This window comes from Bombyx mandarina, chromosome 09 (genome assembly GCF_030267445.1).
Source record: "Bombyx mandarina strain Sakado chromosome 09, ASM3026744v2".
NCBI classification, from domain to species: domain Eukaryota; kingdom Metazoa; phylum Arthropoda; class Insecta; order Lepidoptera; family Bombycidae; genus Bombyx; species Bombyx mandarina.
This window is the reverse complement of record NC_143216.1, coordinates 7,900,100-7,920,050: the sequence shown is the minus strand read 5'-3', so window position 1 is coordinate 7,920,050 and position 19,951 is coordinate 7,900,100. Positions and strand designations below refer to the sequence as shown.

At 34.2% G+C, this 19,951-nt stretch overlaps 1 protein-coding gene across 2 annotated transcripts in view; it reads left to right on the top strand.

The window, feature by feature from the left end:
- The window catches only part of Fas1 (fasciclin 1 Fas1 domain-containing), a 69,793-nt gene extending 52,282 nt beyond the window's left edge, over nucleotides 1–17,511 (top strand). Inside the window, exons 2-14 of one of the 2 annotated variants that reach the window (XM_028175155.2) lie at nucleotides 824–962; nucleotides 2,919–3,097; nucleotides 3,203–3,342; nucleotides 6,602–6,698; nucleotides 7,400–7,577; nucleotides 8,209–8,369; nucleotides 11,171–11,328; nucleotides 11,406–11,496; nucleotides 11,653–11,664; nucleotides 11,947–12,167; nucleotides 12,248–12,410; nucleotides 13,064–13,211; nucleotides 14,378–17,511. In XM_028175155.2, coding sequence (XP_028030956.2) covers nucleotides 824–962; nucleotides 2,919–3,097; nucleotides 3,203–3,342; nucleotides 6,602–6,698; nucleotides 7,400–7,577; nucleotides 8,209–8,369; nucleotides 11,171–11,328; nucleotides 11,406–11,496; nucleotides 11,653–11,664; nucleotides 11,947–12,167; nucleotides 12,248–12,410; nucleotides 13,064–13,211; nucleotides 14,378–14,583 — 1,893 coding nt within the window. In that variant the 3' untranslated portion in view covers nucleotides 14,584–17,511. The remainder of the gene's footprint in view (nucleotides 1–823; nucleotides 963–2,918; nucleotides 3,098–3,202; nucleotides 3,343–6,601; nucleotides 6,699–7,399; nucleotides 7,578–8,208; nucleotides 8,370–11,170; nucleotides 11,329–11,405; nucleotides 11,497–11,652; nucleotides 11,665–11,946; nucleotides 12,168–12,247; nucleotides 12,411–13,063; nucleotides 13,212–14,377) is intronic. The other variant, XM_028175157.2, reaches the window with a different exon arrangement.
- The last annotated feature ends 2,440 nt before the right edge of the window (nucleotides 17,512–19,951 follow it).

Here is a 19,951-nt window from a genome sequence, read left to right as displayed (position 1 = left end):
CTGATTACTCAAAACATTTTTTATTATTTATATATTTAATTAAATTTCCATGTGCTTTAAAGCATGCTTGAATAAATCTCACTACACCAATCAACTACCGCACATCTACAAATATTATGAAAGGTGATTGAAATAAGTCACAAAATTTAGTGGGAGTTGATTTATCTCAACCGTTTATTGTCTTTGGGGTAAAAATACTTCATATTGTAAATTGTAATTTGTCTAACTTACTTTTTCTTTCTTTTTAAGTGCGTTAATTTTTTATTTATTTTTCTATTGCATCGTTGTTTCTGCGTAGTGAGGAGAGCTTTTTTTTTATTGCTTAGATGGATGGACGAGCTCACAGCCTACCTAATGTGAAGTGGTTACCGGATCCCATAGACATCTACAACGTAAATGCCGCCACCCACCTTGAGATATGAGTTCTACGGTCTCAGTATAGTTACAACGGCTGCCCCACACTTCAAACCGAAACGCGTTACTGCTTTACGGCAGAAACAGGCAGGGTGGTGGTGGTACCTACCTGTGCGGACTCACAAGAAGTCCTACCACTAGGAATTACGCAAATTATAATTTTGCGGGTTTGATTTTTATGACACGATGCTATTCCTTCACCGTGGAAATCAATCGTGAACATTTGTCGAGTACGTATTTCATTAGAAAAATTGGTACCCGCCTGCGGGATTCGAACACCGGTGCATCGCTCAACACGAATGCATCGGACGTCTTATCACTTAGGCCACGACGACTTCAGGGTGCTGGTACCTACCCGTGCGGACTCATAAGAGGTCCTACCATCAGTAAGTTGCATTTTTCGTTGCAGTTCTTGGCGCTGTTGGAGCGGAACGTAGTAGCCAATACCAGTCTTCACTACAGACAGATGACCCTGTTCGCGCCAACAAACGAAGCCTTCCAAAGATACATGGGTGAAATGGACGATAACCTCGTCCTGTACCATATATGTAAGTAAAGCTAGTCCGGAAAAAAAGAACGCATTTTTATGTCTAAAGCTGTAGCAAATACGAAACTCCTTTATTTTCACTTCAAACGAGTTGAATCCTAAGCCGCAGTTGCTTTTTTTTAAAGCTTAGATGGGTGGACGAGCTCACATCCCACCTGGTGTTAAATGGTTACTGGAGCCTATAGACATCTACAACGTAAATGCGCCACCCACCTTGAAATATAAGTTTTAAGGTCTCAGTATAGTTACAACGACTGCCCCACCCTTCAAACCGAAACGCATTACTGCTTCACGGCAGAAATAGGCGGGGTGGTGGTACCTACCCGTCCGGGCTAACAAGAGGTCATACCACCAGTAAAACTAACTCAGAATAATATAATACAGAAATGTACATATACAATTATAACCACTCGCGTACTATATGTCATTCTCAGAAGTATGATGCCAAAGTCCTTTCCTTCTGTACAAAGCAAATTATATAGGGATTTAGCGGATAAAATAATATCAAACTCCTTGTTTAATCGTTACATTATTCTCTATCGTCACAAAAAAAAACAATCTACATTTTTATCTTATTTATTGTCTCGTTAAACTTAAGTTATGAAAACATTATTATCAAAAAACTATTACGTCCAAATAAGAATGCAAGCCCTTCAACTTTTGCTCCTTTTGTATCCGAACTAAGTTAAGAAACTTAGGCGTGACACATGGAACCTCGGGTCTAAGATGGAAGCAAACTTTTCGTCTAACCCCAGTCAGAGTTGGCGATGGGAGAGTCTTTGTTAATTTTGGTATAGTTCGAGTTACGATTTGTACATACAAATTCATCTCGTAAAACCCTTAAAGTTTTACAATTAAATTTATTTTGTAATTGTTTACCTGTTTTCTAGCCAGAACAGGAATTATAAATAAAAAATAAAAAAGTAATAACGTATATAACGTATCTAACGTAATAACGGTTTTCAAAAACTATTAAAGTACAAGGCGATTAGAAATAGTGCGAATCGTCCAACCATCGAATTCTATCACAACCAAAAACTTAAAAAAAATTTTTTTTTTTAACCTATTGCATAGATTTTATCGCGGGCCTTGAGCGCGGCTTCAGAGCGGAATCATGAAATTCCGTAACGAAAAAAACCTTACACCCCTCACTCCGCCTACCATGTAGCTCGCGTTCAACACATTCATACGTTGCGCTTGTGTAGTGTTTGTAAATAAAATCCATCTCTCTCTCGCGCGGTCTAGCTTATGAGTGTGAAGGGGACAGTTAAGGTTTTGCTTTTATTAATGTTTAATATAGCGTGGTCTTGTTTTATTATTGTTTTAATATTAAATTATCATTGTCTAATTATAATTGCATAAGTTGATAAAAAATGCTATGCAATAAAGCTTTACCGCGGCAGTTCCCGAGTGCCACATGTTTTTTTAGTTTCATTTTCTCTTTAGTTTTACTATTAAGATTAAAGAAGACGATAACCATTTTTATCGATAACACTGAAGCGCGTCAATAGCGGTTAAGCAAAACAATGAAAATAGTAACAGTTGATAAACAAGAAACCGGTACATAAATATTTTGATTTTGCCAATTATTTATAGGTTATTGTTTTTTTCTTTTTTTTTTTTATTGCTTAGATGTGTGGACGAGCTCACAGCCCACCTGGTGTTGAGTGGTTACTGGAGCCCATAGACATCTACAACGTAAATGCGCCACACACCTTGAGATATAGTTCTAAGGTCTCAGTATAGTCACAACGGCTGCCCCACCCTTCAAACCGAAACGCATTACTGCTTCACGGCAGAAATAGGCGGGGCGGTGGTACCTACCCGTGCGGACTCAGGTCCTACCACCAGTAATTACGCAAATTATAATTTTGCGGGTTTCATTTTTACTGCACGATGTTATTTTTTTGTTAATATTTGTTGTTTTAAAAGTGCAAAAACTATATTTTTCTTGCAGCAAACCTGGCAACCACGCTGACAAACTTGGATTATGCTATTTCTTCGGAATTAGATGGTAATCCTCCATTATGGGTGACTAGGCGTCACGATGCCATGCACGACGACATCTATGTAAACAACGCTAAAGTGTTTATTTCAAGATCATATCAATCGGTTAACCGAAACAATAAAAGACAAGTAAGCTGATTTCTTACTAATAATTGTATCTTTCAAATTTCGAATATCCACAAAATATAATTTAACGTGCGCTTAGTTACATTTCAATCATTACATATTTTTTAGGTACTCCATGTGATAGATCAAGTTCTGCAACCACTTCAGCCTCATGGTCCTGGCTCCGTCAGCTCTCCGGTATATAGCCCTAATGCATATCAGTTTTTAGAACACTCTGATGTCTTCAATATTGGACAGCATCGCCTAAGGTAAGTAATAATAAAATAAGAAATATGCATTTATTTACAAGTTGAATAGGCATATAATGTAAAATTTAAATTTAGGCCTACCAAGATAAAGTTTTTTTTTTTTTTCGATCAAAAAAGGTGGAAATAAGGAGGAAATAACAAAAACTTAAAAAAGAAAAACTTTTAAGATCATCACAAAATTCAATCACTTGGAAACAATATGGCCAAAAAGCGAGCGAGTTTCCTGAAGGCACAAGACATTACCCCAGCGATTTTATTTTCCGCATCAACTTGCCAGGAATTTTTTCTATCATGAAATTTCCGAAACGATACGAAAATGCTTAAAATGTATTTTTCCATGTTTTTCAACTTTTCAAATATTACACTTTACATTATTTTTTTACTAGAGATTTTCCACTGGTTTATTGTGAGCATTTATCCATTAGTATGATAACAACAACCATTCTGTCTATTCCTACCCCAATAAATTCATGTTAATAATCTTGATTCCGCTAAAGTATGTTTACATGTGATTTTACTGGCTTAATTGTATATCCATTAAAGATAAATAATACGGCATTTTTTTATCCTAGTCTATTCGCTTTGTAACCATTAATTATTATCGTATGTATTATCTTAATTGGCTACTTGGCTACGAGCCTATCTTTGTCAATAAATTCAAAGGAAAACAGTTGCGTTGGCATACTTAGAAACTCACTTACATAAATAAATAGACGTGAATATCAAGGATAGCGCTTGGTTTTTATTGCTCTAGATGAACAGAAGAAATTATAGATTCAGTACTTACCTCGCACTAAAGTTCGACTACTTCGCGGCAGAAATAAGCATTTTGATGGTACCTACCCGTATGGCCTCACAATAAGCTCTACCTGCCATTAGTTAAATAAAAACGTGATTCTGAATTTTACGCTAATCTTAAGCAGTTTTTGATTAGTCACCATTGCAATGTTCACATTCTCTCATTAAAGTAAAGTACTATAGGACACTAGGGAGACCCGGTTCGATCTGCTGTTACTATTGGTATTTATTAAAAAAACATTTTTGGAAACTATTCCGGCGCTACCTAAAGTTTGTTAATTATACTATACTATGACCTATATTCTATTCTGATTTATAAACGATCACATGAACGTGAATTTTCATCAATATTTAACAATTTTTGCGTTAAAAAAAGTACTCCCATTAAAGTTATATGTATGTACAGCTGTCCAAACGCAACTTCGTCCTACACTACGTGGACTACACTTTCTCGATTTCAAAGCAAATCATTTGTTCCAAAATTTTAAAAAGACAGTGGAGAACTACCGTATCAAAGTTTAGAAGAGAGGGATATAAGGGGCGCTTATAGGATTTGTTTGGGATGATGTCATCATTTCCTTTTCACTTCTCAACAACTACAACCTGAGCAGTGTACACCCCTACTCCTTGCAACCAATACTTTAATCATGTTGCGTTTACGTATTGATAATAATTATAATGACAAATGCATTTTTTGTTTAATAATTTTTTTACTTCTTATAATCTATAGATATACATTTTTTATCATTTCATTGGAAATTTCAAATTTCCTGATAATGTTCGAAAAAGTTTTTGACAATCTCTATTCTTTTTTTTTAATCATTTACAATCCCTATTCGTCCATATTGGAAAAGTATTCTAATCAAACGCCTATTCTGTACAATTAGCATGTACAAAGAATGTTTTGTAATAGGCCTATGAGCTGCAAAACAAAATCGCAATTCGGTTTTAAGTATATTTGGAACTTCTAATTAATGAATACAGAATCGCGTGTTTCAATTAAACCGAACTCGAGTTAAACTTACTTAGAAATTCATCACGCAATGTTTATCATTTAGCTCATAGGACAACTACTAGTAAATTATAAAATCAATTTAATATTTAATAAAGAAAAATCGTCGTGGCCTAAGCGATAAGACGTCCGGTGCATTCGTGTTGAGCGATGCACCGATGTTCGAATCTCAGGCGGGTACCAATTTTTCTAATGAAATACGTACTCAACAAATGTTCACGATTGACTTCCACGGTGAAGGAATAACATCGCGTAATAAAAATCAAACCCGCAAAATTATAATTTGCGTAATTGCCGGTGGTAGGACCTCTTGTGAGTCCGCGCGGGTAGGTACCACCACCCTGCCTATTTCTGCCGTGAAGCAGTAATGCGTTATGGTTTGAAGGGTGGGGCAGCCGTTGTAACAGTACTGAGACCCTTAGAACTTATATCTCAAGGTGGGTGACGCATTTACGTTGTAGATGTCTATGGGCTCCAGTAACCAATTAACACCAGGTGGGCTGTGAGCTCGTCCACACTTCATAGCAATAAAAAAAAAAAAAACAATAGTCTACTATTGCATCCCGGGACACACTTTACTGACATTATTGCTAAAGGTGTAACTTATTAGAGGCCTTATTTTTTTATACTAAGTACTCGAGCGCTTCCTGTGGTCCGTTAATTGTGAATCTCTACAAGAAAACTATTACAAAGTATCACGTCTGCATAAAGATCTATTATAATAAAAATACAATACAATTCTATAAAACGTTAAAATTACTTATTTATTACAAACGCTACGTCTTAATTTTGATGGTTATAGCAACTACAACTTCTTTTATACAAACAAATGGAATTACTATGAAACAATTCATAAAATGTGACTTAATATTCACAATAAATATTTTATTGATTTTTAAATGACTCTGACTTTAACTTATATCACATAAATTACTTTTAATTTGTACTAACATTATTATTATCCAGCCTAATAATAGATGGCGCCAACAACATGATTTGCATAACAATTACAATTCTTAATCAAATTATTAATGTTAATTATATAACATAATTTACTATTAATATTTATGCTTTATTAATATTTGATTATTTTACAGTCATTTGTGTTTTTAAACAATAATATAAACATTAAACATATTCTGAACATTTTCACATCAAAACAGTGTCTGCTAAATATTACATATAGTAGAATAACAGTTTCATCTTGCTAATCATAAATAAATAAAAATATAGAATAAACTAAACTATATATCATGTTAATTATTTGCAATAGTAGCATTTGCGCCCATATGTACTAGTATGAGATTTACTCGTCCATTTATGCAATTCAAAATACAAACAAATAGGAAAACTGTTTTGAATAGTAAAAAGAAATAACTTTAAATCGTTTGTGTTCTTCTCCTGCAGAGTTAGTTCGAAATAAAAACGCTGTAAAAATTTATTTTTTAGGTCTTTCCGTCAAAAAGTGAACCAGCTACAAAAAAGCAAAGTATTTAACGCGGAGGGCCGGCATACATTCTTCATTCCAGTTGACGAAGGATTCGAGGTTCGAAAGCTACATATTAATGTTTAACCTAAAAATTTCTTAACACGGAAACAACTAATACACTAGGGAAATTCAAATTTTCTTCTATAAATGACGAGTGACAGCAGTGCTGATGTGTTGAAGTCTGTAGCAAAAAAATACATTTTTTTTTTTCATATTTTTTGCACAGCATAACATAATTAAAAGGGAATGGAATGGAAAATAAATTAAATGCCCCGCGGAGCCAGCTGTCTCGTGAAATGGGACGGAGTCCGTCAGCTGTCTTCAGTTTCGATTGTTCTTTCACGGAATACTCGTATAAACTTCCTTAATCAACACGTATGCTTTGCACATCAATGTAACTATACTGAAGCTTGAAGGGTGGAGTAGCCGTTGTAACTATAGGTACTGAGACCTTAGAACTCATATCTCAAGGTGGGTGGCGGCATTTACGTTATAGATGTCTATAGGCTCCGGTAACCACTTAAAACCAGGTGGGCTATGAGCTCGACCACCCACCCATCAATGAAATAAAAAATAAAAAAGTCGTGTTATCCGTTTACGTCATAAGAAAAGGCATGAAGATGATGTTATCGATATTGTAACCATTTCGATGTTGGTTCCCTTAAGTGCTTTTATATAAAAATATAATTGTATTAGCATGTTCGCCCTAATTTTTTTTTGTTTAATGTCTTAAGACAATTTTAAAATTTATTCCTCAGCCTGCAGCTAGGTCTGACCTGATAGATGAGAAAGTAATAGACGGTCACGTTATTCCTCACCATGTTCTATTCACGCACGCAACCCCCGACGCCAAAGAGTTTGAAACCTTGGCATTTGGAGACAATGTTAAGGTCATTGTGTCGTTCAGTACAACCATGAACGGCAAAGAGGAGATCAGTAAGTTTATTGATATTTTCAATTTCTTTTAATAAGTCACGTACGATTTTCCTTCTCCAAATTAGGGTTCTTCATACTGTGGGGAACAAGAAACTGATATACCTACATACTTATGTACTTTTATTTAAATATATACAAATATACATAGTACTCAAAACTCAGACAAGGAATTTATCAGTGTATCAACTGTAATCCGCAAAATTATAATTTGCGTAATTACTGGTGGTAGGACCTCTTGTGAGTCCGCGCGGGTAGGTACCACCAGCCTGCCTATTTCTGCCGTGAAGCAGTAATGCGTTTCGGTTTGAAGGGTGGGGCAGCCGCTGTAACTATACTTGAGACCTTAGAACTGATATCTCAAGGTGGGTGGCGTATTTACGTCGTAGATGTCTATGGGCTCCAGTAACCACTCAACACCAGGTGGGCTGTGAGCTCGTCCACCCATCTAAGCAATAAATAAAAAAAACTTCGTAGCTATGTATTTTATTGCATATATGTAGTTATAAGTTAATCGTTAAAAGCCATATCTTGGCATCGAATCTCACAGCTGGTTTCTTTTAAAATATGTAACAAAAGGGCTTTTTTTGAATAATGTAGCTTCTCGTAATTAATATTGCAATCTTCTGTTTAGCTTACGTTAAATCGAATACTGTGGCTGGCGACGCGAAGCATAGCCGCGGCGTTGTATTAGCCGACATTGTCCGAGCGAATATTCCGGTGAAAAATGGTGTAGTGCATCTAATCCAAAGGCCGCTGATGGTCGTAGACACGACTATCATCAACTTCTTGAAGGTAATTATCATTGTTTTATATTGTATCCAACATTGTTGTATCCAACATTATTGTATCCAAAGTGGCAACATGCGTCGACTAGTTGATATTGGATTCTGTTTGAGATAGTATAGTTTGTGTGACACGGTGTTTATGTGGCACAGTTTTCTCTATGGAAGATTCGGTATGAAACAGATAACATGGAACTTATTCAGTGAAAAATTCAGCATGTCTTCAGCATAAACAACTCTTATTTGTACTGCCTTATGAGTCTTAAATAATATCTATGTAAATGGACCGTTACTGAATTAAAACCAACATAAAGGAAGGCCGCAAAATGTTCGATTATGATTATTTTTTTAAATAACCGTAAACCTGATTTGAAAGTACCTTCCTTGATAAGTTTATTAGTCACGTAACCGTTTTCCAATATTAATAAATGTTTCGCTAAAATTCACTAAGATGTTTTCAACCGTGTCATTGATTTTCGCTTCATTTTTACGGGAACCAGGCAATGAAGGTAAAATGGAGCTGTTTATTTTTTCCATTTTATTATCCATCTTTGTGAGTGTCCTCTTTACTTCACGATCTCTATTTCAATTAATTTGCGTATTTTTGTTTAAATTACTAAGTCAATTAAGCACGTTTCTGAGTATATTTTCATTAAAACATATGTTGAGAGTAACTTTGACAATGTATTTTAGCTTCATCGCAAACATATATTATTAAAACAAACATAGTTTGCAACATTCCCATTTTATATTATAAATTTATTTTAGGTTATGTGTTATTGTAATACTAGGTGTGAATTTTTAGAACCATTAAACAACATTAATCATCCTAATGGTATCTAATAATTATTTATTGTCCATTTAACAAAATCTGCCCTTTCTCTTTCACGTTATGTATTGCTACTCGCCCGCCCTGATGCTGAATCCTGCATGTACTTGAAACCTTAGATATATAATAATAAACATATTTTATTTATTTATTGGGAAATTAAAAGTAGTAAACAAACATGTAATATATATATTTAAATAGCTAAATAAAAACAGATGGTTCCACCATCAACATCATAATGAATAAAAAGTCAACAAAAAAAAGAAATTAAAACATTAAAGTTAAAAAAAAAGCAACACAATAGAAAAACACACACAAATACAACATTTATATATATCTGCATGTATATACACATACACGTATACATTCAGCTCTATTGTAGGTTGTGCATATATTTTAAAACTTAATAATACACGCCGGACCTAACTCAACTTAAAAATATTCCAAAATTGCATTTGTATATGCTACAAGTGATAAACAAAAGATGTCAACATTGGAGATCTTAGCATCGTGGACCCTACACGGTCTACGGCAAATCTGTCGGAAGCATATTTCGTTCGAGCCATAGACAGTTGGAAGGTCTGTTTAGAACGGGCGGAAACATATTAATGAAGGCTTGGAAAAAATATAGCTGAAATCAATATTTTTATTTAATATCTTATTTAAAAACTTTTGATTCCTCAAAAAAGCATACGATGGCCAGGGAGATAAACGTTGTCGGTTCCAGACAGCTGAAGCGATGACAGCGATGTAGATGTTTCAAAACATTTTTTATTCTCTTTTCAGTCGCTCAATATAAATATTATATTAGGGATTCCAAGCGACAGAACTATATTCCACGATAGACCTTACAAAGCTATTGTACAAGAGATTTAGGGAATTTTACATTAATAATAATACTATAGTGTAATACTTATGCATGTATACTTAGTCGAAAAGTTCTATTGTGTCTGATTTACGGACAAATTTAATAAGCGCTTATAATCTTATCTTAAATTATATGTATCCTGTTACCGTTTTTTTTTTATTTGAAAGAAGTAAATTAAAATATGATTTGCATAAATACCCGTGCAGGGCAAATACCACCATGCTATCTATTTCTGCTGTGAAGCAGTAAAGCGTTTCAGTTTCAAGGGTGGGTAGGGCAGCTGTTGTACTGTAGAAACTGAGACCATAAACTCATGTCTCAAGATGTGTTGCGGCATTTACGTTGTATATGTCCATGGGCTTCGCTAACCACTTAACACAAGGTGTGCCGTGAGTTCATCCAACCATCTAAGCAATAAAGAAAAAATAGATAAAAACGTTTCTGTCCGCGAACTTACATCAATGCGATTATGATTTTTATTCTCATTGTAGTGAGTCACTCCAGTGCATATTTATATTTTTTAATGCTTATACGGGTAACAAACTAACGGCTTTACTGATATTAAAGGTTACCGGAAAACATAGGCATCACAACCTGAATACCGCCACTTACTTTGAGACATAAGGTCATAAATCTTAGTTGTATAGTGTAATGGCCGCACTGCCCTTCAAAAGGGAAGGCAATGTCGCTTCACGGCAGAAATGGGCAGACTATCGGTAGCCATCCGTGCAAGTTCACAAGTGGTTCTACCAGAAATAAATCTGTTTTTTTTTTTCAATTTGTTTTTAGATTGTTTTTCAATATATTGAAAATATGTTTAACAAAAAACAAGAAAAGTAGTTGCATGCACAAAAACTAAGCTAACTCATTTACGAGTTTTCTCTCTCGATAAACGATTTACATGTATGTACGTATTCCCCTAATACTATTGCACATTTGTATTCAAATTTAACAGCAATACATTAATGTGTAATAATATAATTATCTAATCATTAACAAGACGTTTACAGGGCTAAGTTGAATATAATAGGCGATGGAGTTGAAGAGAATATGTTTGTTGAATAATTTTATTAAACATTTTGTGATTAAATTGTACATAAATGATTTCTGACAGGAAAAAGAGGATGGTCCACTATGTAAATTCTACGAAGTGCTTATGGATTTGGGACCCAACAATCAATTTTACACCGAACTCACTTTGGCTAAAGATATTACTCTGTTCGCTCCTTCAAACGAAGCATGGGCTGAACTTAGTGTTCAAAATATTATTAGGTAATTTCTTCTTACATCATAAATCACATAAAACTTAAGTAGGCTTGAAAATACAAATAAAAAAAAACATTTTCCAGAAACCATCAGAAGCTAAAAGAAATATTAAATTTGCATCTAGTACGCGAGCGACTTCCTATGGACGCCATAATCCACAACAACATGAATCAGGTAAATTAACACATAAATATATTTACAATCTGTTGTTATGTTATTTAAAAATAACTTTGAGCGCCATTAGTGAATTATAAAACGCAATTTATATTAAAATTAATGCCCTGCACTGGAATTAATTCTCTGGTTTCGCCGCTGCTTATTGGAAATCAGCTCCCCGGAACTGTATGTTAAAACAATTTTATCTGTGGTGTATTTATCTTTGTTGATGTTATATTTATGTGTTTCCTTTTTATTCCATTTGTTTATTTCAGTCGGTTATTTGCATGACTGCAATATGCCATCTGTAGGTTTTACATTTGTACTTGAATTGTAAAGTTATTGTTTTATTTTGATTAAATATGTTTATTTCCGTAATCTATGGTAGCATGTCAGTGATAGTTTAGTAGACAGAAGTTTTTTTATACTAACAGCTAGTAAAACATTTTGATATTAATTTTAATCTAGATCTATCAAGCTCCAACGGCGCTTCCACGCAAATACCTATACTTCAATATTTTGACTCGTGGACAAAATCAAACGCTGACAGTGGAAGGTGGTGGTGTTAATGCGACAGTGATCCAACCAAATATCGCAGCAACCAACGGATTCGTACACATTATTGACCGAGTTCTCGGAGTACCTTATACTACTGTGTTCGAAAAACTAAAGGCCGACCCCATGCTTAAGTAAGCTCGGATAAATTAAGGTAACATTGCGATATAATTAACGTGAATGGTCCACTAACATCGTATTATACACCTTTTAGTATCACCTACAACCTCGGCAAGAGACAAATGTTCAATCATCAATTAAACGATATGGAACACCGCTATACATATTTCGTACCGCGGGACCACGCTTGGTTGAAATTCCAAATTCGGCACCCTTCTGCGTATAAAGCCCTTTTCAGAGAAGACTTCGGTTATTTCGTGAGTACTGCTTACTAAACTTCCAAAGGACTCATTTATATATTGTAGTTTTTATCAATATAAATATTACCTAATTTTTTATACGTTAAATAAAAATAACTAACAGCACCAATTTACGTAATAATAATGATTAGATATTATACTATATTGCTCATTTTAAAGCGGACTATTAATATTACCCGAAGAAATGAAGTTATTTTTAAGAAAAGAAAGCTGCCATTTACCTTGAATATTGGGTTGGTTTCTGTAGGATTATACTTAATATGGTTGTCTTATCCTTTAGACCAGAACATACTAATGCTTCGTGTTAGAGTTAGACAGTATGGTGACAGTATGTTACGCATCCGTGTCCATAATCTTTAACAGCCTATTTTAGTCCACTGTAAGACATATGCCTCTCCGAAGACACGCCACGCGACCCGATCATGGTACCTTTTTACCCTTCCATAATAATAAACCCTACAATTTGTAAATGTAATATAAAGGAGCTATGTGAGCTTTGAGTAGCCAGATAGATTACTGTCATTGAATAACACTATGACGTCCTCTTATCAAGCGCTAAGCAGTTAAAATTATATAATGTTTCATGTAATTGGATTTGTTGTTCTCTGTTTTTTGTATGAATTGTATCACGATGTGTTTTGTTTTTTCAGACCAAGCAAATATTAGAACGTCATGTGATTAGGGCGGGACGTGCCTACACTGTGTCCGATTTAAAACTGCTCGCGAATGAAACGCATCCATTTGTTTTACCGACCTCCCGCGATCCGCTCAGGTTGCGTGTGAAGGAATCTGATAAAAGTAAGCTTTTGATTATTCTTTCGTATTATAAACTTTTATCTTTCAGTTTAATGGTGTCTAATTTAGCTAGATAGGTAGCACTTTCACCTTTTTTTTTTAATTTCTTTTTTACTGTTGGTAGGACTTCTTGTGAGTCCGCACACGAGTACGTACCATCACCCTGTCTATTTCTGCCGTAAACAGTAATGCGTTTCGGTTTGAAGGGTGAGGCAGCCGATGTAACCATACTGAGACCTTACTTATATCTCAAGGTGGGTGGCGTATTTACATCGTAGATGTCTATGGGCTCCAGTAACCACTTAATAACAGGTGGGCTGTGAGCTCGTCCACCCACCTAAGCAATAAAATAAAAATACTTTTGCAGTTCTTTGTTTTGTATAATATATTCAAAACAGATCTGGTGTGAAGCAGTGCACGGAAGATAAATAATGGCGAGGTTTTTATTACTTGTATTGGTCAGGTCAAAGCACACTGAATGAAAATAATAAAAACACGCACTAATATACAAAAACTAATTGACAATATTATTGGCCGGTAGAAACGTCCGCTGATATGACGTAACATTATACATACTTAAGGTAATACTTTTTACTGGTGGTAGGGCCTGTTATGAGTCCGCGCGGGTAGGTACCACCACCCTGCCTATTTCTGCCGTGAAGCAGTAATGCGTTTCGGTTTGAAAGGTAGGGCAGCCGTTGTAACTATACTGAGACCTTAGAACTTATATCTCAAGGTGGGTGGCGCATTTACGTCTTAGATGTCTATGGGCTCCAGTAACCATTTAACACCAGATGGGCTGTGAGCTCGTCCACCAATCTACGCAATAAAAATAATAATAATAAAAGTTGTGGAACTGCGCTTAGTCGTGTGCGAGTACTTACCTACTCGCTACACTAATACGTAAAACAGATTGTTTTGAAATTATATTAATTATATTATGAGATGTTTCTTCCTCAACTTGTGTCGGCTTTGATAAATATCCCGTCCCGTTTCCCACAGGAAAAAAGATATCTATAACCCAAAATTTTAATGAGATTTTATGTGAAAAAAAAAGAAAGAATAGAAAATGAATAAATGATGGAGAGAACCCCAGCGTGTGTTACTGTAGTGCCTCTTCTTCCTCGTTACATATTATTTATCATATATTATTGTTTTCTTTCAATTAGATTATTACGTCGAATGGAACGGCCACTGGATCCATGTCTTCAGACCAGATGTCGAATGCACTAATGGTATTATTCATGTCATCGACGAGCCATTCGTTTTGGAGAGTGACATCCGAGCCACAGGCGCATCTGAACGTTTAAATCTACCATTTCTCGTTCCCGTTTTGTCAGCTTCGTATTTTTTGGCTAAGCTTTTCGAGAACTAAACGATTATTCTTTTCACAGTCAATTACGTTTCGCGATTGTTATTACTGATTTTTAATAAAATGAGTTTTTTGTAATTTCATGCACTAACATAATTTTCGATAGCAGATTGTGTTTGCGTGAATCATCAGATAGACTTCGTTTAAATTTAAATCACAAAAGTGACTTGCATTTTAAGTAATATAATATTGCGCTGTTTTTACGTAGTGATCCAAATAGATTGGATTGAATGAAAACACTGCCAAAGAATTTTGAGGCGAAACGGCTACAAAATTTTAAAACTTCATGTATTGAATCAAATATAGAATACTTAAATTATATTCGAATTCTTATCCAAAAACAAAATTTTATGTTTTATTAAATTTCTCATCTTTTGTGCCTTCTTTAAATTGAATAGCCAAGATACATATTTTAAAACCACAAACATATTTTAAACTATTTATTTCACTATTTAACTGTTTGAAAAAAACAAACTGTCCTCATCACATTCCAGGTTCGGGAATACTTTTATACTTAATCTTATATTAGCTAATAAAGTAAAATACGTTTGATGGCTTCAAGTACCATTTTAAAAACGTTAAATACTAAACTCCTATACCATAATCGTCAAATATAAGAGTTGTTTAATAAAAAAAAGATTAGCGTCTCGAGCTTATGAAACAATTACAGCAATACAGCGTTAGCCGTGAACCGAGTCGTTCTAAGAAGGTTTTATGATTTTAATCGCTGCATGCTAATGTACTGCGTTTTCAATTTGGGTACATATTATAAATTTACATATAAACAATATTATTAAATGTATTGTAAATAGGAGTGAATGTGCTTATTAGAGGTGCATTTGTGATTAATTATTTAAAAAAAAAAACAATAAGCCGATGTAAATAATTTTTGTAAGTTATATTTTATTATTTTTAATTTTATAGCGTAGGATTTTATTTGAATGCGACTGAATATGCTATCGAACTTTTTGAGAAAAAAAAAAAACATACAAATTCACAAAACCTGATATGGATAATACCGAGTTTTCGTTGACTTTACAAAAGCATGGAAATTGAAGACAGGACATTAAATTTAGCAAATAGTACGGACCTATTTATTTTGGTTCCTTATTCGGACACTCACCAGACCGTCAGACGGTGGGCAGAGACGTTTTTATGATAACTGTAGATCACTCATGTCTCATGTCTCATAATACAGGCATACCTGCCTACCTAGACAATAAACTTGGGCTCATAACTTTAAAAAAATTATAAGTGGACTATTTAACTACCTAATAAGTCAATCGGAATGCTGCTACTTGCTGCGACCAATTAATTAATTTTAAATGATAAAATAAATAATTATACGATCAATTTTAGTAACGTTAAACCATTAACCGTTTGCAGTATTTATTTGTGATTAACTAATGAAAACTTAATTTTGTAATTAATTATGAAAAATGAATTAATGAAAACTCTGGGTCAACGGGAAGATGTTGGCCCTCTCTGTGCTTTGTACAGTATGTTCCATGGAGAGTGCTCACAGTAATTGTTTGATATGATTCTGTCATTTCCTTTTTACCATCAAACCGCCTGTCACCGAAGCAGGCCGGTCACCGTTCTCGCCGAACCCGTCACTTGCGACGAAGGGCTCGATGAGTAAATTACCCATAGACACAGCCCACTGAGTTGCTCGCCGGATCTTCTCAGTGGGTCGCGTTTCCGATCCGGTGGTAGATTCTGCGAAGCATTGCTCTTGCTAGGGCCAGTCTTAGCAACACTCCGGTTTGAGCCCCGTGAGCTCACCTACATGTCAAGGAGAAGCTGAAATAGCATCTCAAGGCTATCAGCATAGGTAGGAAAAAGAAAAAAATCCGCAAACTTGGACGCTGCACCCATCGAAAGTGCGTTCTAAGAAATCAATTTGACCACGGACTAATTAACTCCGGTATGAGCTCCTACGGTATTCCCCGAGCCCTATAACGTGTTCTTCTTTAACGAGGTTTGAAAAGAGTTGGCAATTTTTAATAATTTATTCCAAATTTTTATACTTATGGCAGCATTTCAAAATTAGTTTCATTCTACGCAATCACGTGTAACGACCCCAAACTACTGCAAAACTCAAAGAAGTTATGAATATTTTGTTGATTAAACTAACCCTGGCGATCGTAAATGATAATAAGTACTACGAAAACTCGGAATACCGTGTATTTTAGAATACCTGCAACGAACTTTACACTAGCTTAAATCCAATTTACCATTTTTGAAATTCTGACAAATAACTGTACGAGTATTAAAATTATTTGCTTCATACAGTTGGTTTATAAAAGTCGGAAACTGTTCAAACTTAAGCACAATTTGAATGAAAATTATCATGACGATATCAAATATAAGAACTTCTATTGTCTATTTCTGTAGTTGTGTGAAATTCGATAAGGTAATAAAAAATCAATTAACATTTATATTCTTTATAAAATACGTTGCCAATATCAGAGCATGATCACATCGATTTGTAACGATTTTTGAAATTTGTATAGTTATAAGCTACTTTCAGTATATATGTATCTTATAGAACACGATAACTTTTGTCGACGGATTACCATTTAATTAGTTTAATTTAAGCCAAAGCTAAATGTTAAATCAATTAAAAAATGTAATGAATAGATGTTATGGGGAGACATTATTGGAAATTTATCATAGCAATATCTATAATTATAGTGTTGTTAAACTATGTATAGTGAAGGGTTCAAATAATCAATTATATTTGAAAGCCCGAGACAATATGGATTCGACCATTTATTTTAACAATGTTTGGCTATTTACTAGTTTCGAATTCAATTAAATAGTAAGTGTTTGATGTATTCAAAATACTATGTCAAATTAGTCTAAAAAGTTTATGGCGAAATGTTTAATGAAAATGAATTTACGTGTAAAATAAATGTAATAAACCCATGAATGTCGTTTTAATTTATTTTTAATTTAAAGGTTTTTGTTTTTTTTATAAATCACCAACATTTACTTATCACTTATTGTGACCGTGCACCTCTGATGAGATTATAACAATAGACTAATCTGTTTTGGAAGGTGAATTCAACGGAAACTTTGAGTTGCCACATATAAATTCAATGATAATGATCGATACGTTAGTTTTATCTCGACGAGTACTAATTAAAAAACCATTTTTTTCGTTTTTATTATATCAATTAAATTATTTTATAAAAACTCCCTTCATATCTACAGATATTTTACGTAACCATACGTACCAGCACGTGTCTTAAATATTATTCCATACATCATAAATATGTATCAATCTGTTTAAATCAATCAATCAATTATATATTAAAATTGTAATTATAATTATAATAATTATAATTTACGTGATGAATACTCATAGACAGAGAAGTATTTTTTTATTCTATTAGGTACATGAGCAGGCTATGAATGATATCTGTACATTTCTCTTATAATTAATTTAATCCTAATCCATAAGACTAATTAATCCATAAGACTTTAGTCTTGTGGGTTAATTAAAGAGAAAATATATACGATAAATGTAGGAGGAAATGGGATACAACACTTTTGAAACTTTACCTCTGCCGCGTTTTCTTATAACTTAATTTGTTGAACACACCCTAGAAGGGCTTAAGCTCTATCTGCGATGGTTGGAACATAATTATGTCAGTCGCTGAAGTCTGGTGAAAACAATCGTATCTCAATTAAAACGTTACGTCAGCCTCAGGTAAGAATTTTTTGATGAAGGTAAACCTTGTTTCTAATGCTGGAATGAAATTATTATTACTAAAAAATTTAAGTGCCACAAAAACATACAAACCTTTCAATTAAATCAAAGACAAAATAAATCAAAACAACTTTAAGATGCGGTATACACCACTAAGGGTTTTATCAAAACCGACGGATTATGTAAACGGAAATATTTTGATTCAGTTGCGTGAGCATCGCGTGTCGGCACTCCGTTTTACCGGAATAATTGAACGAAGCACAAAGGTCGTTGTCAGTCTCCTAATCCCATAAGGTTGGAGCAACGAGCCGAGCCTTCCCCGGCTAATACTCTTGATGGATGCCGAGCATACCCCGCTCATGTAAGCTTGCATCATCGACGCACGACCATTATTGTGTGAGTATTCGACGGTAGCACGGTTCTCGTGAGCGATAAAGATGAAATGTAAATTCAGCTTACAAAATTATATACTACTAGCTGTCCCGGCAGATTTCGTAGTGTCTTAATCGATAAATAAAATACCTAAACTTTTGTATAAAATCAACTTAAAACAAACAAAAGGAATCCGTCCGACGGGGAACCTACCATGGGGAAACAAAATTGTTATTTTTATTTAATTCCGAGCATTTTCATATTTATCTACCTTTTAAACCTTCTCTGGACTTCCACAAATAATTCAAGACCAAAATTAGCCAAATCGGTCCAGCCGTTCTCGAGTTTTAGCGAGACTAACGAACAGCAATTGATTTTTATATATATAGAAGAAAATAGAAGATTATGAATCCAAATAATTTGTTATACCTTTTGGCTCTACTGATGACCCCGCTTATAATTTAAAAAAGTAATATAATTTACATGTGGATAATACACGGAATAAACGTACGAAATTCATTACCAACGTTGATCGTTTAAAATCAGATGGACCGCAAGCATGTTTTCGGTGGCAATAAAATTTGGTTAGAAATATTGAACAAAGTTATAACCTAAGCATGAAAGACTCAAAAGATTCAAAAGTAAATTTTACGTTATATTACATTAATTATTTATTATTATAGGTATTAGGACGAATATATTTTCAATTATAAAAAAAACTTAATATTAAAGATTTCTGAGAAATGATAAATGATCAACGAAATGTTTAATATAGACGAGAAGATTTGCCGCTTATACCATTTCTCTGTAACACATTTAATGAACAATGGAAACTCAACAATACCGCCTGTACAATATAGCTGCGCCGTTTCTTAAATCTTTCACAAAATAAATGTAAGCTGTTACTGTGGTGTCTTTTCGGGGAGAAAATAAAACTTTTTTCAGAAACGATTTATCTTTCTGCAAAAGTACCGGTATGGATGCGCGGATACAACACAATGTTATACGCTTTATTTTACGGAGTTATGAATTTGAGCATGGAATATTTTCTGCTCGTTTTAGTTGCAGTCTCGTGGGTAAATACAAATTGTCGAAGTTCATACGACCCCAACATAACCTTTCTCTCGTCGCGAAAACAACTTAACTTGTTTTTGTTACTTAGAATAAGCATGAATAGTCTCTTACTTATAGTATACAACAGAACTCTCAATTGGAATTTATTTGTTAACTTTACGCCTTCTAGACCACGGGTGGGCAAGTATTTTGATAGTCGGGCCACAT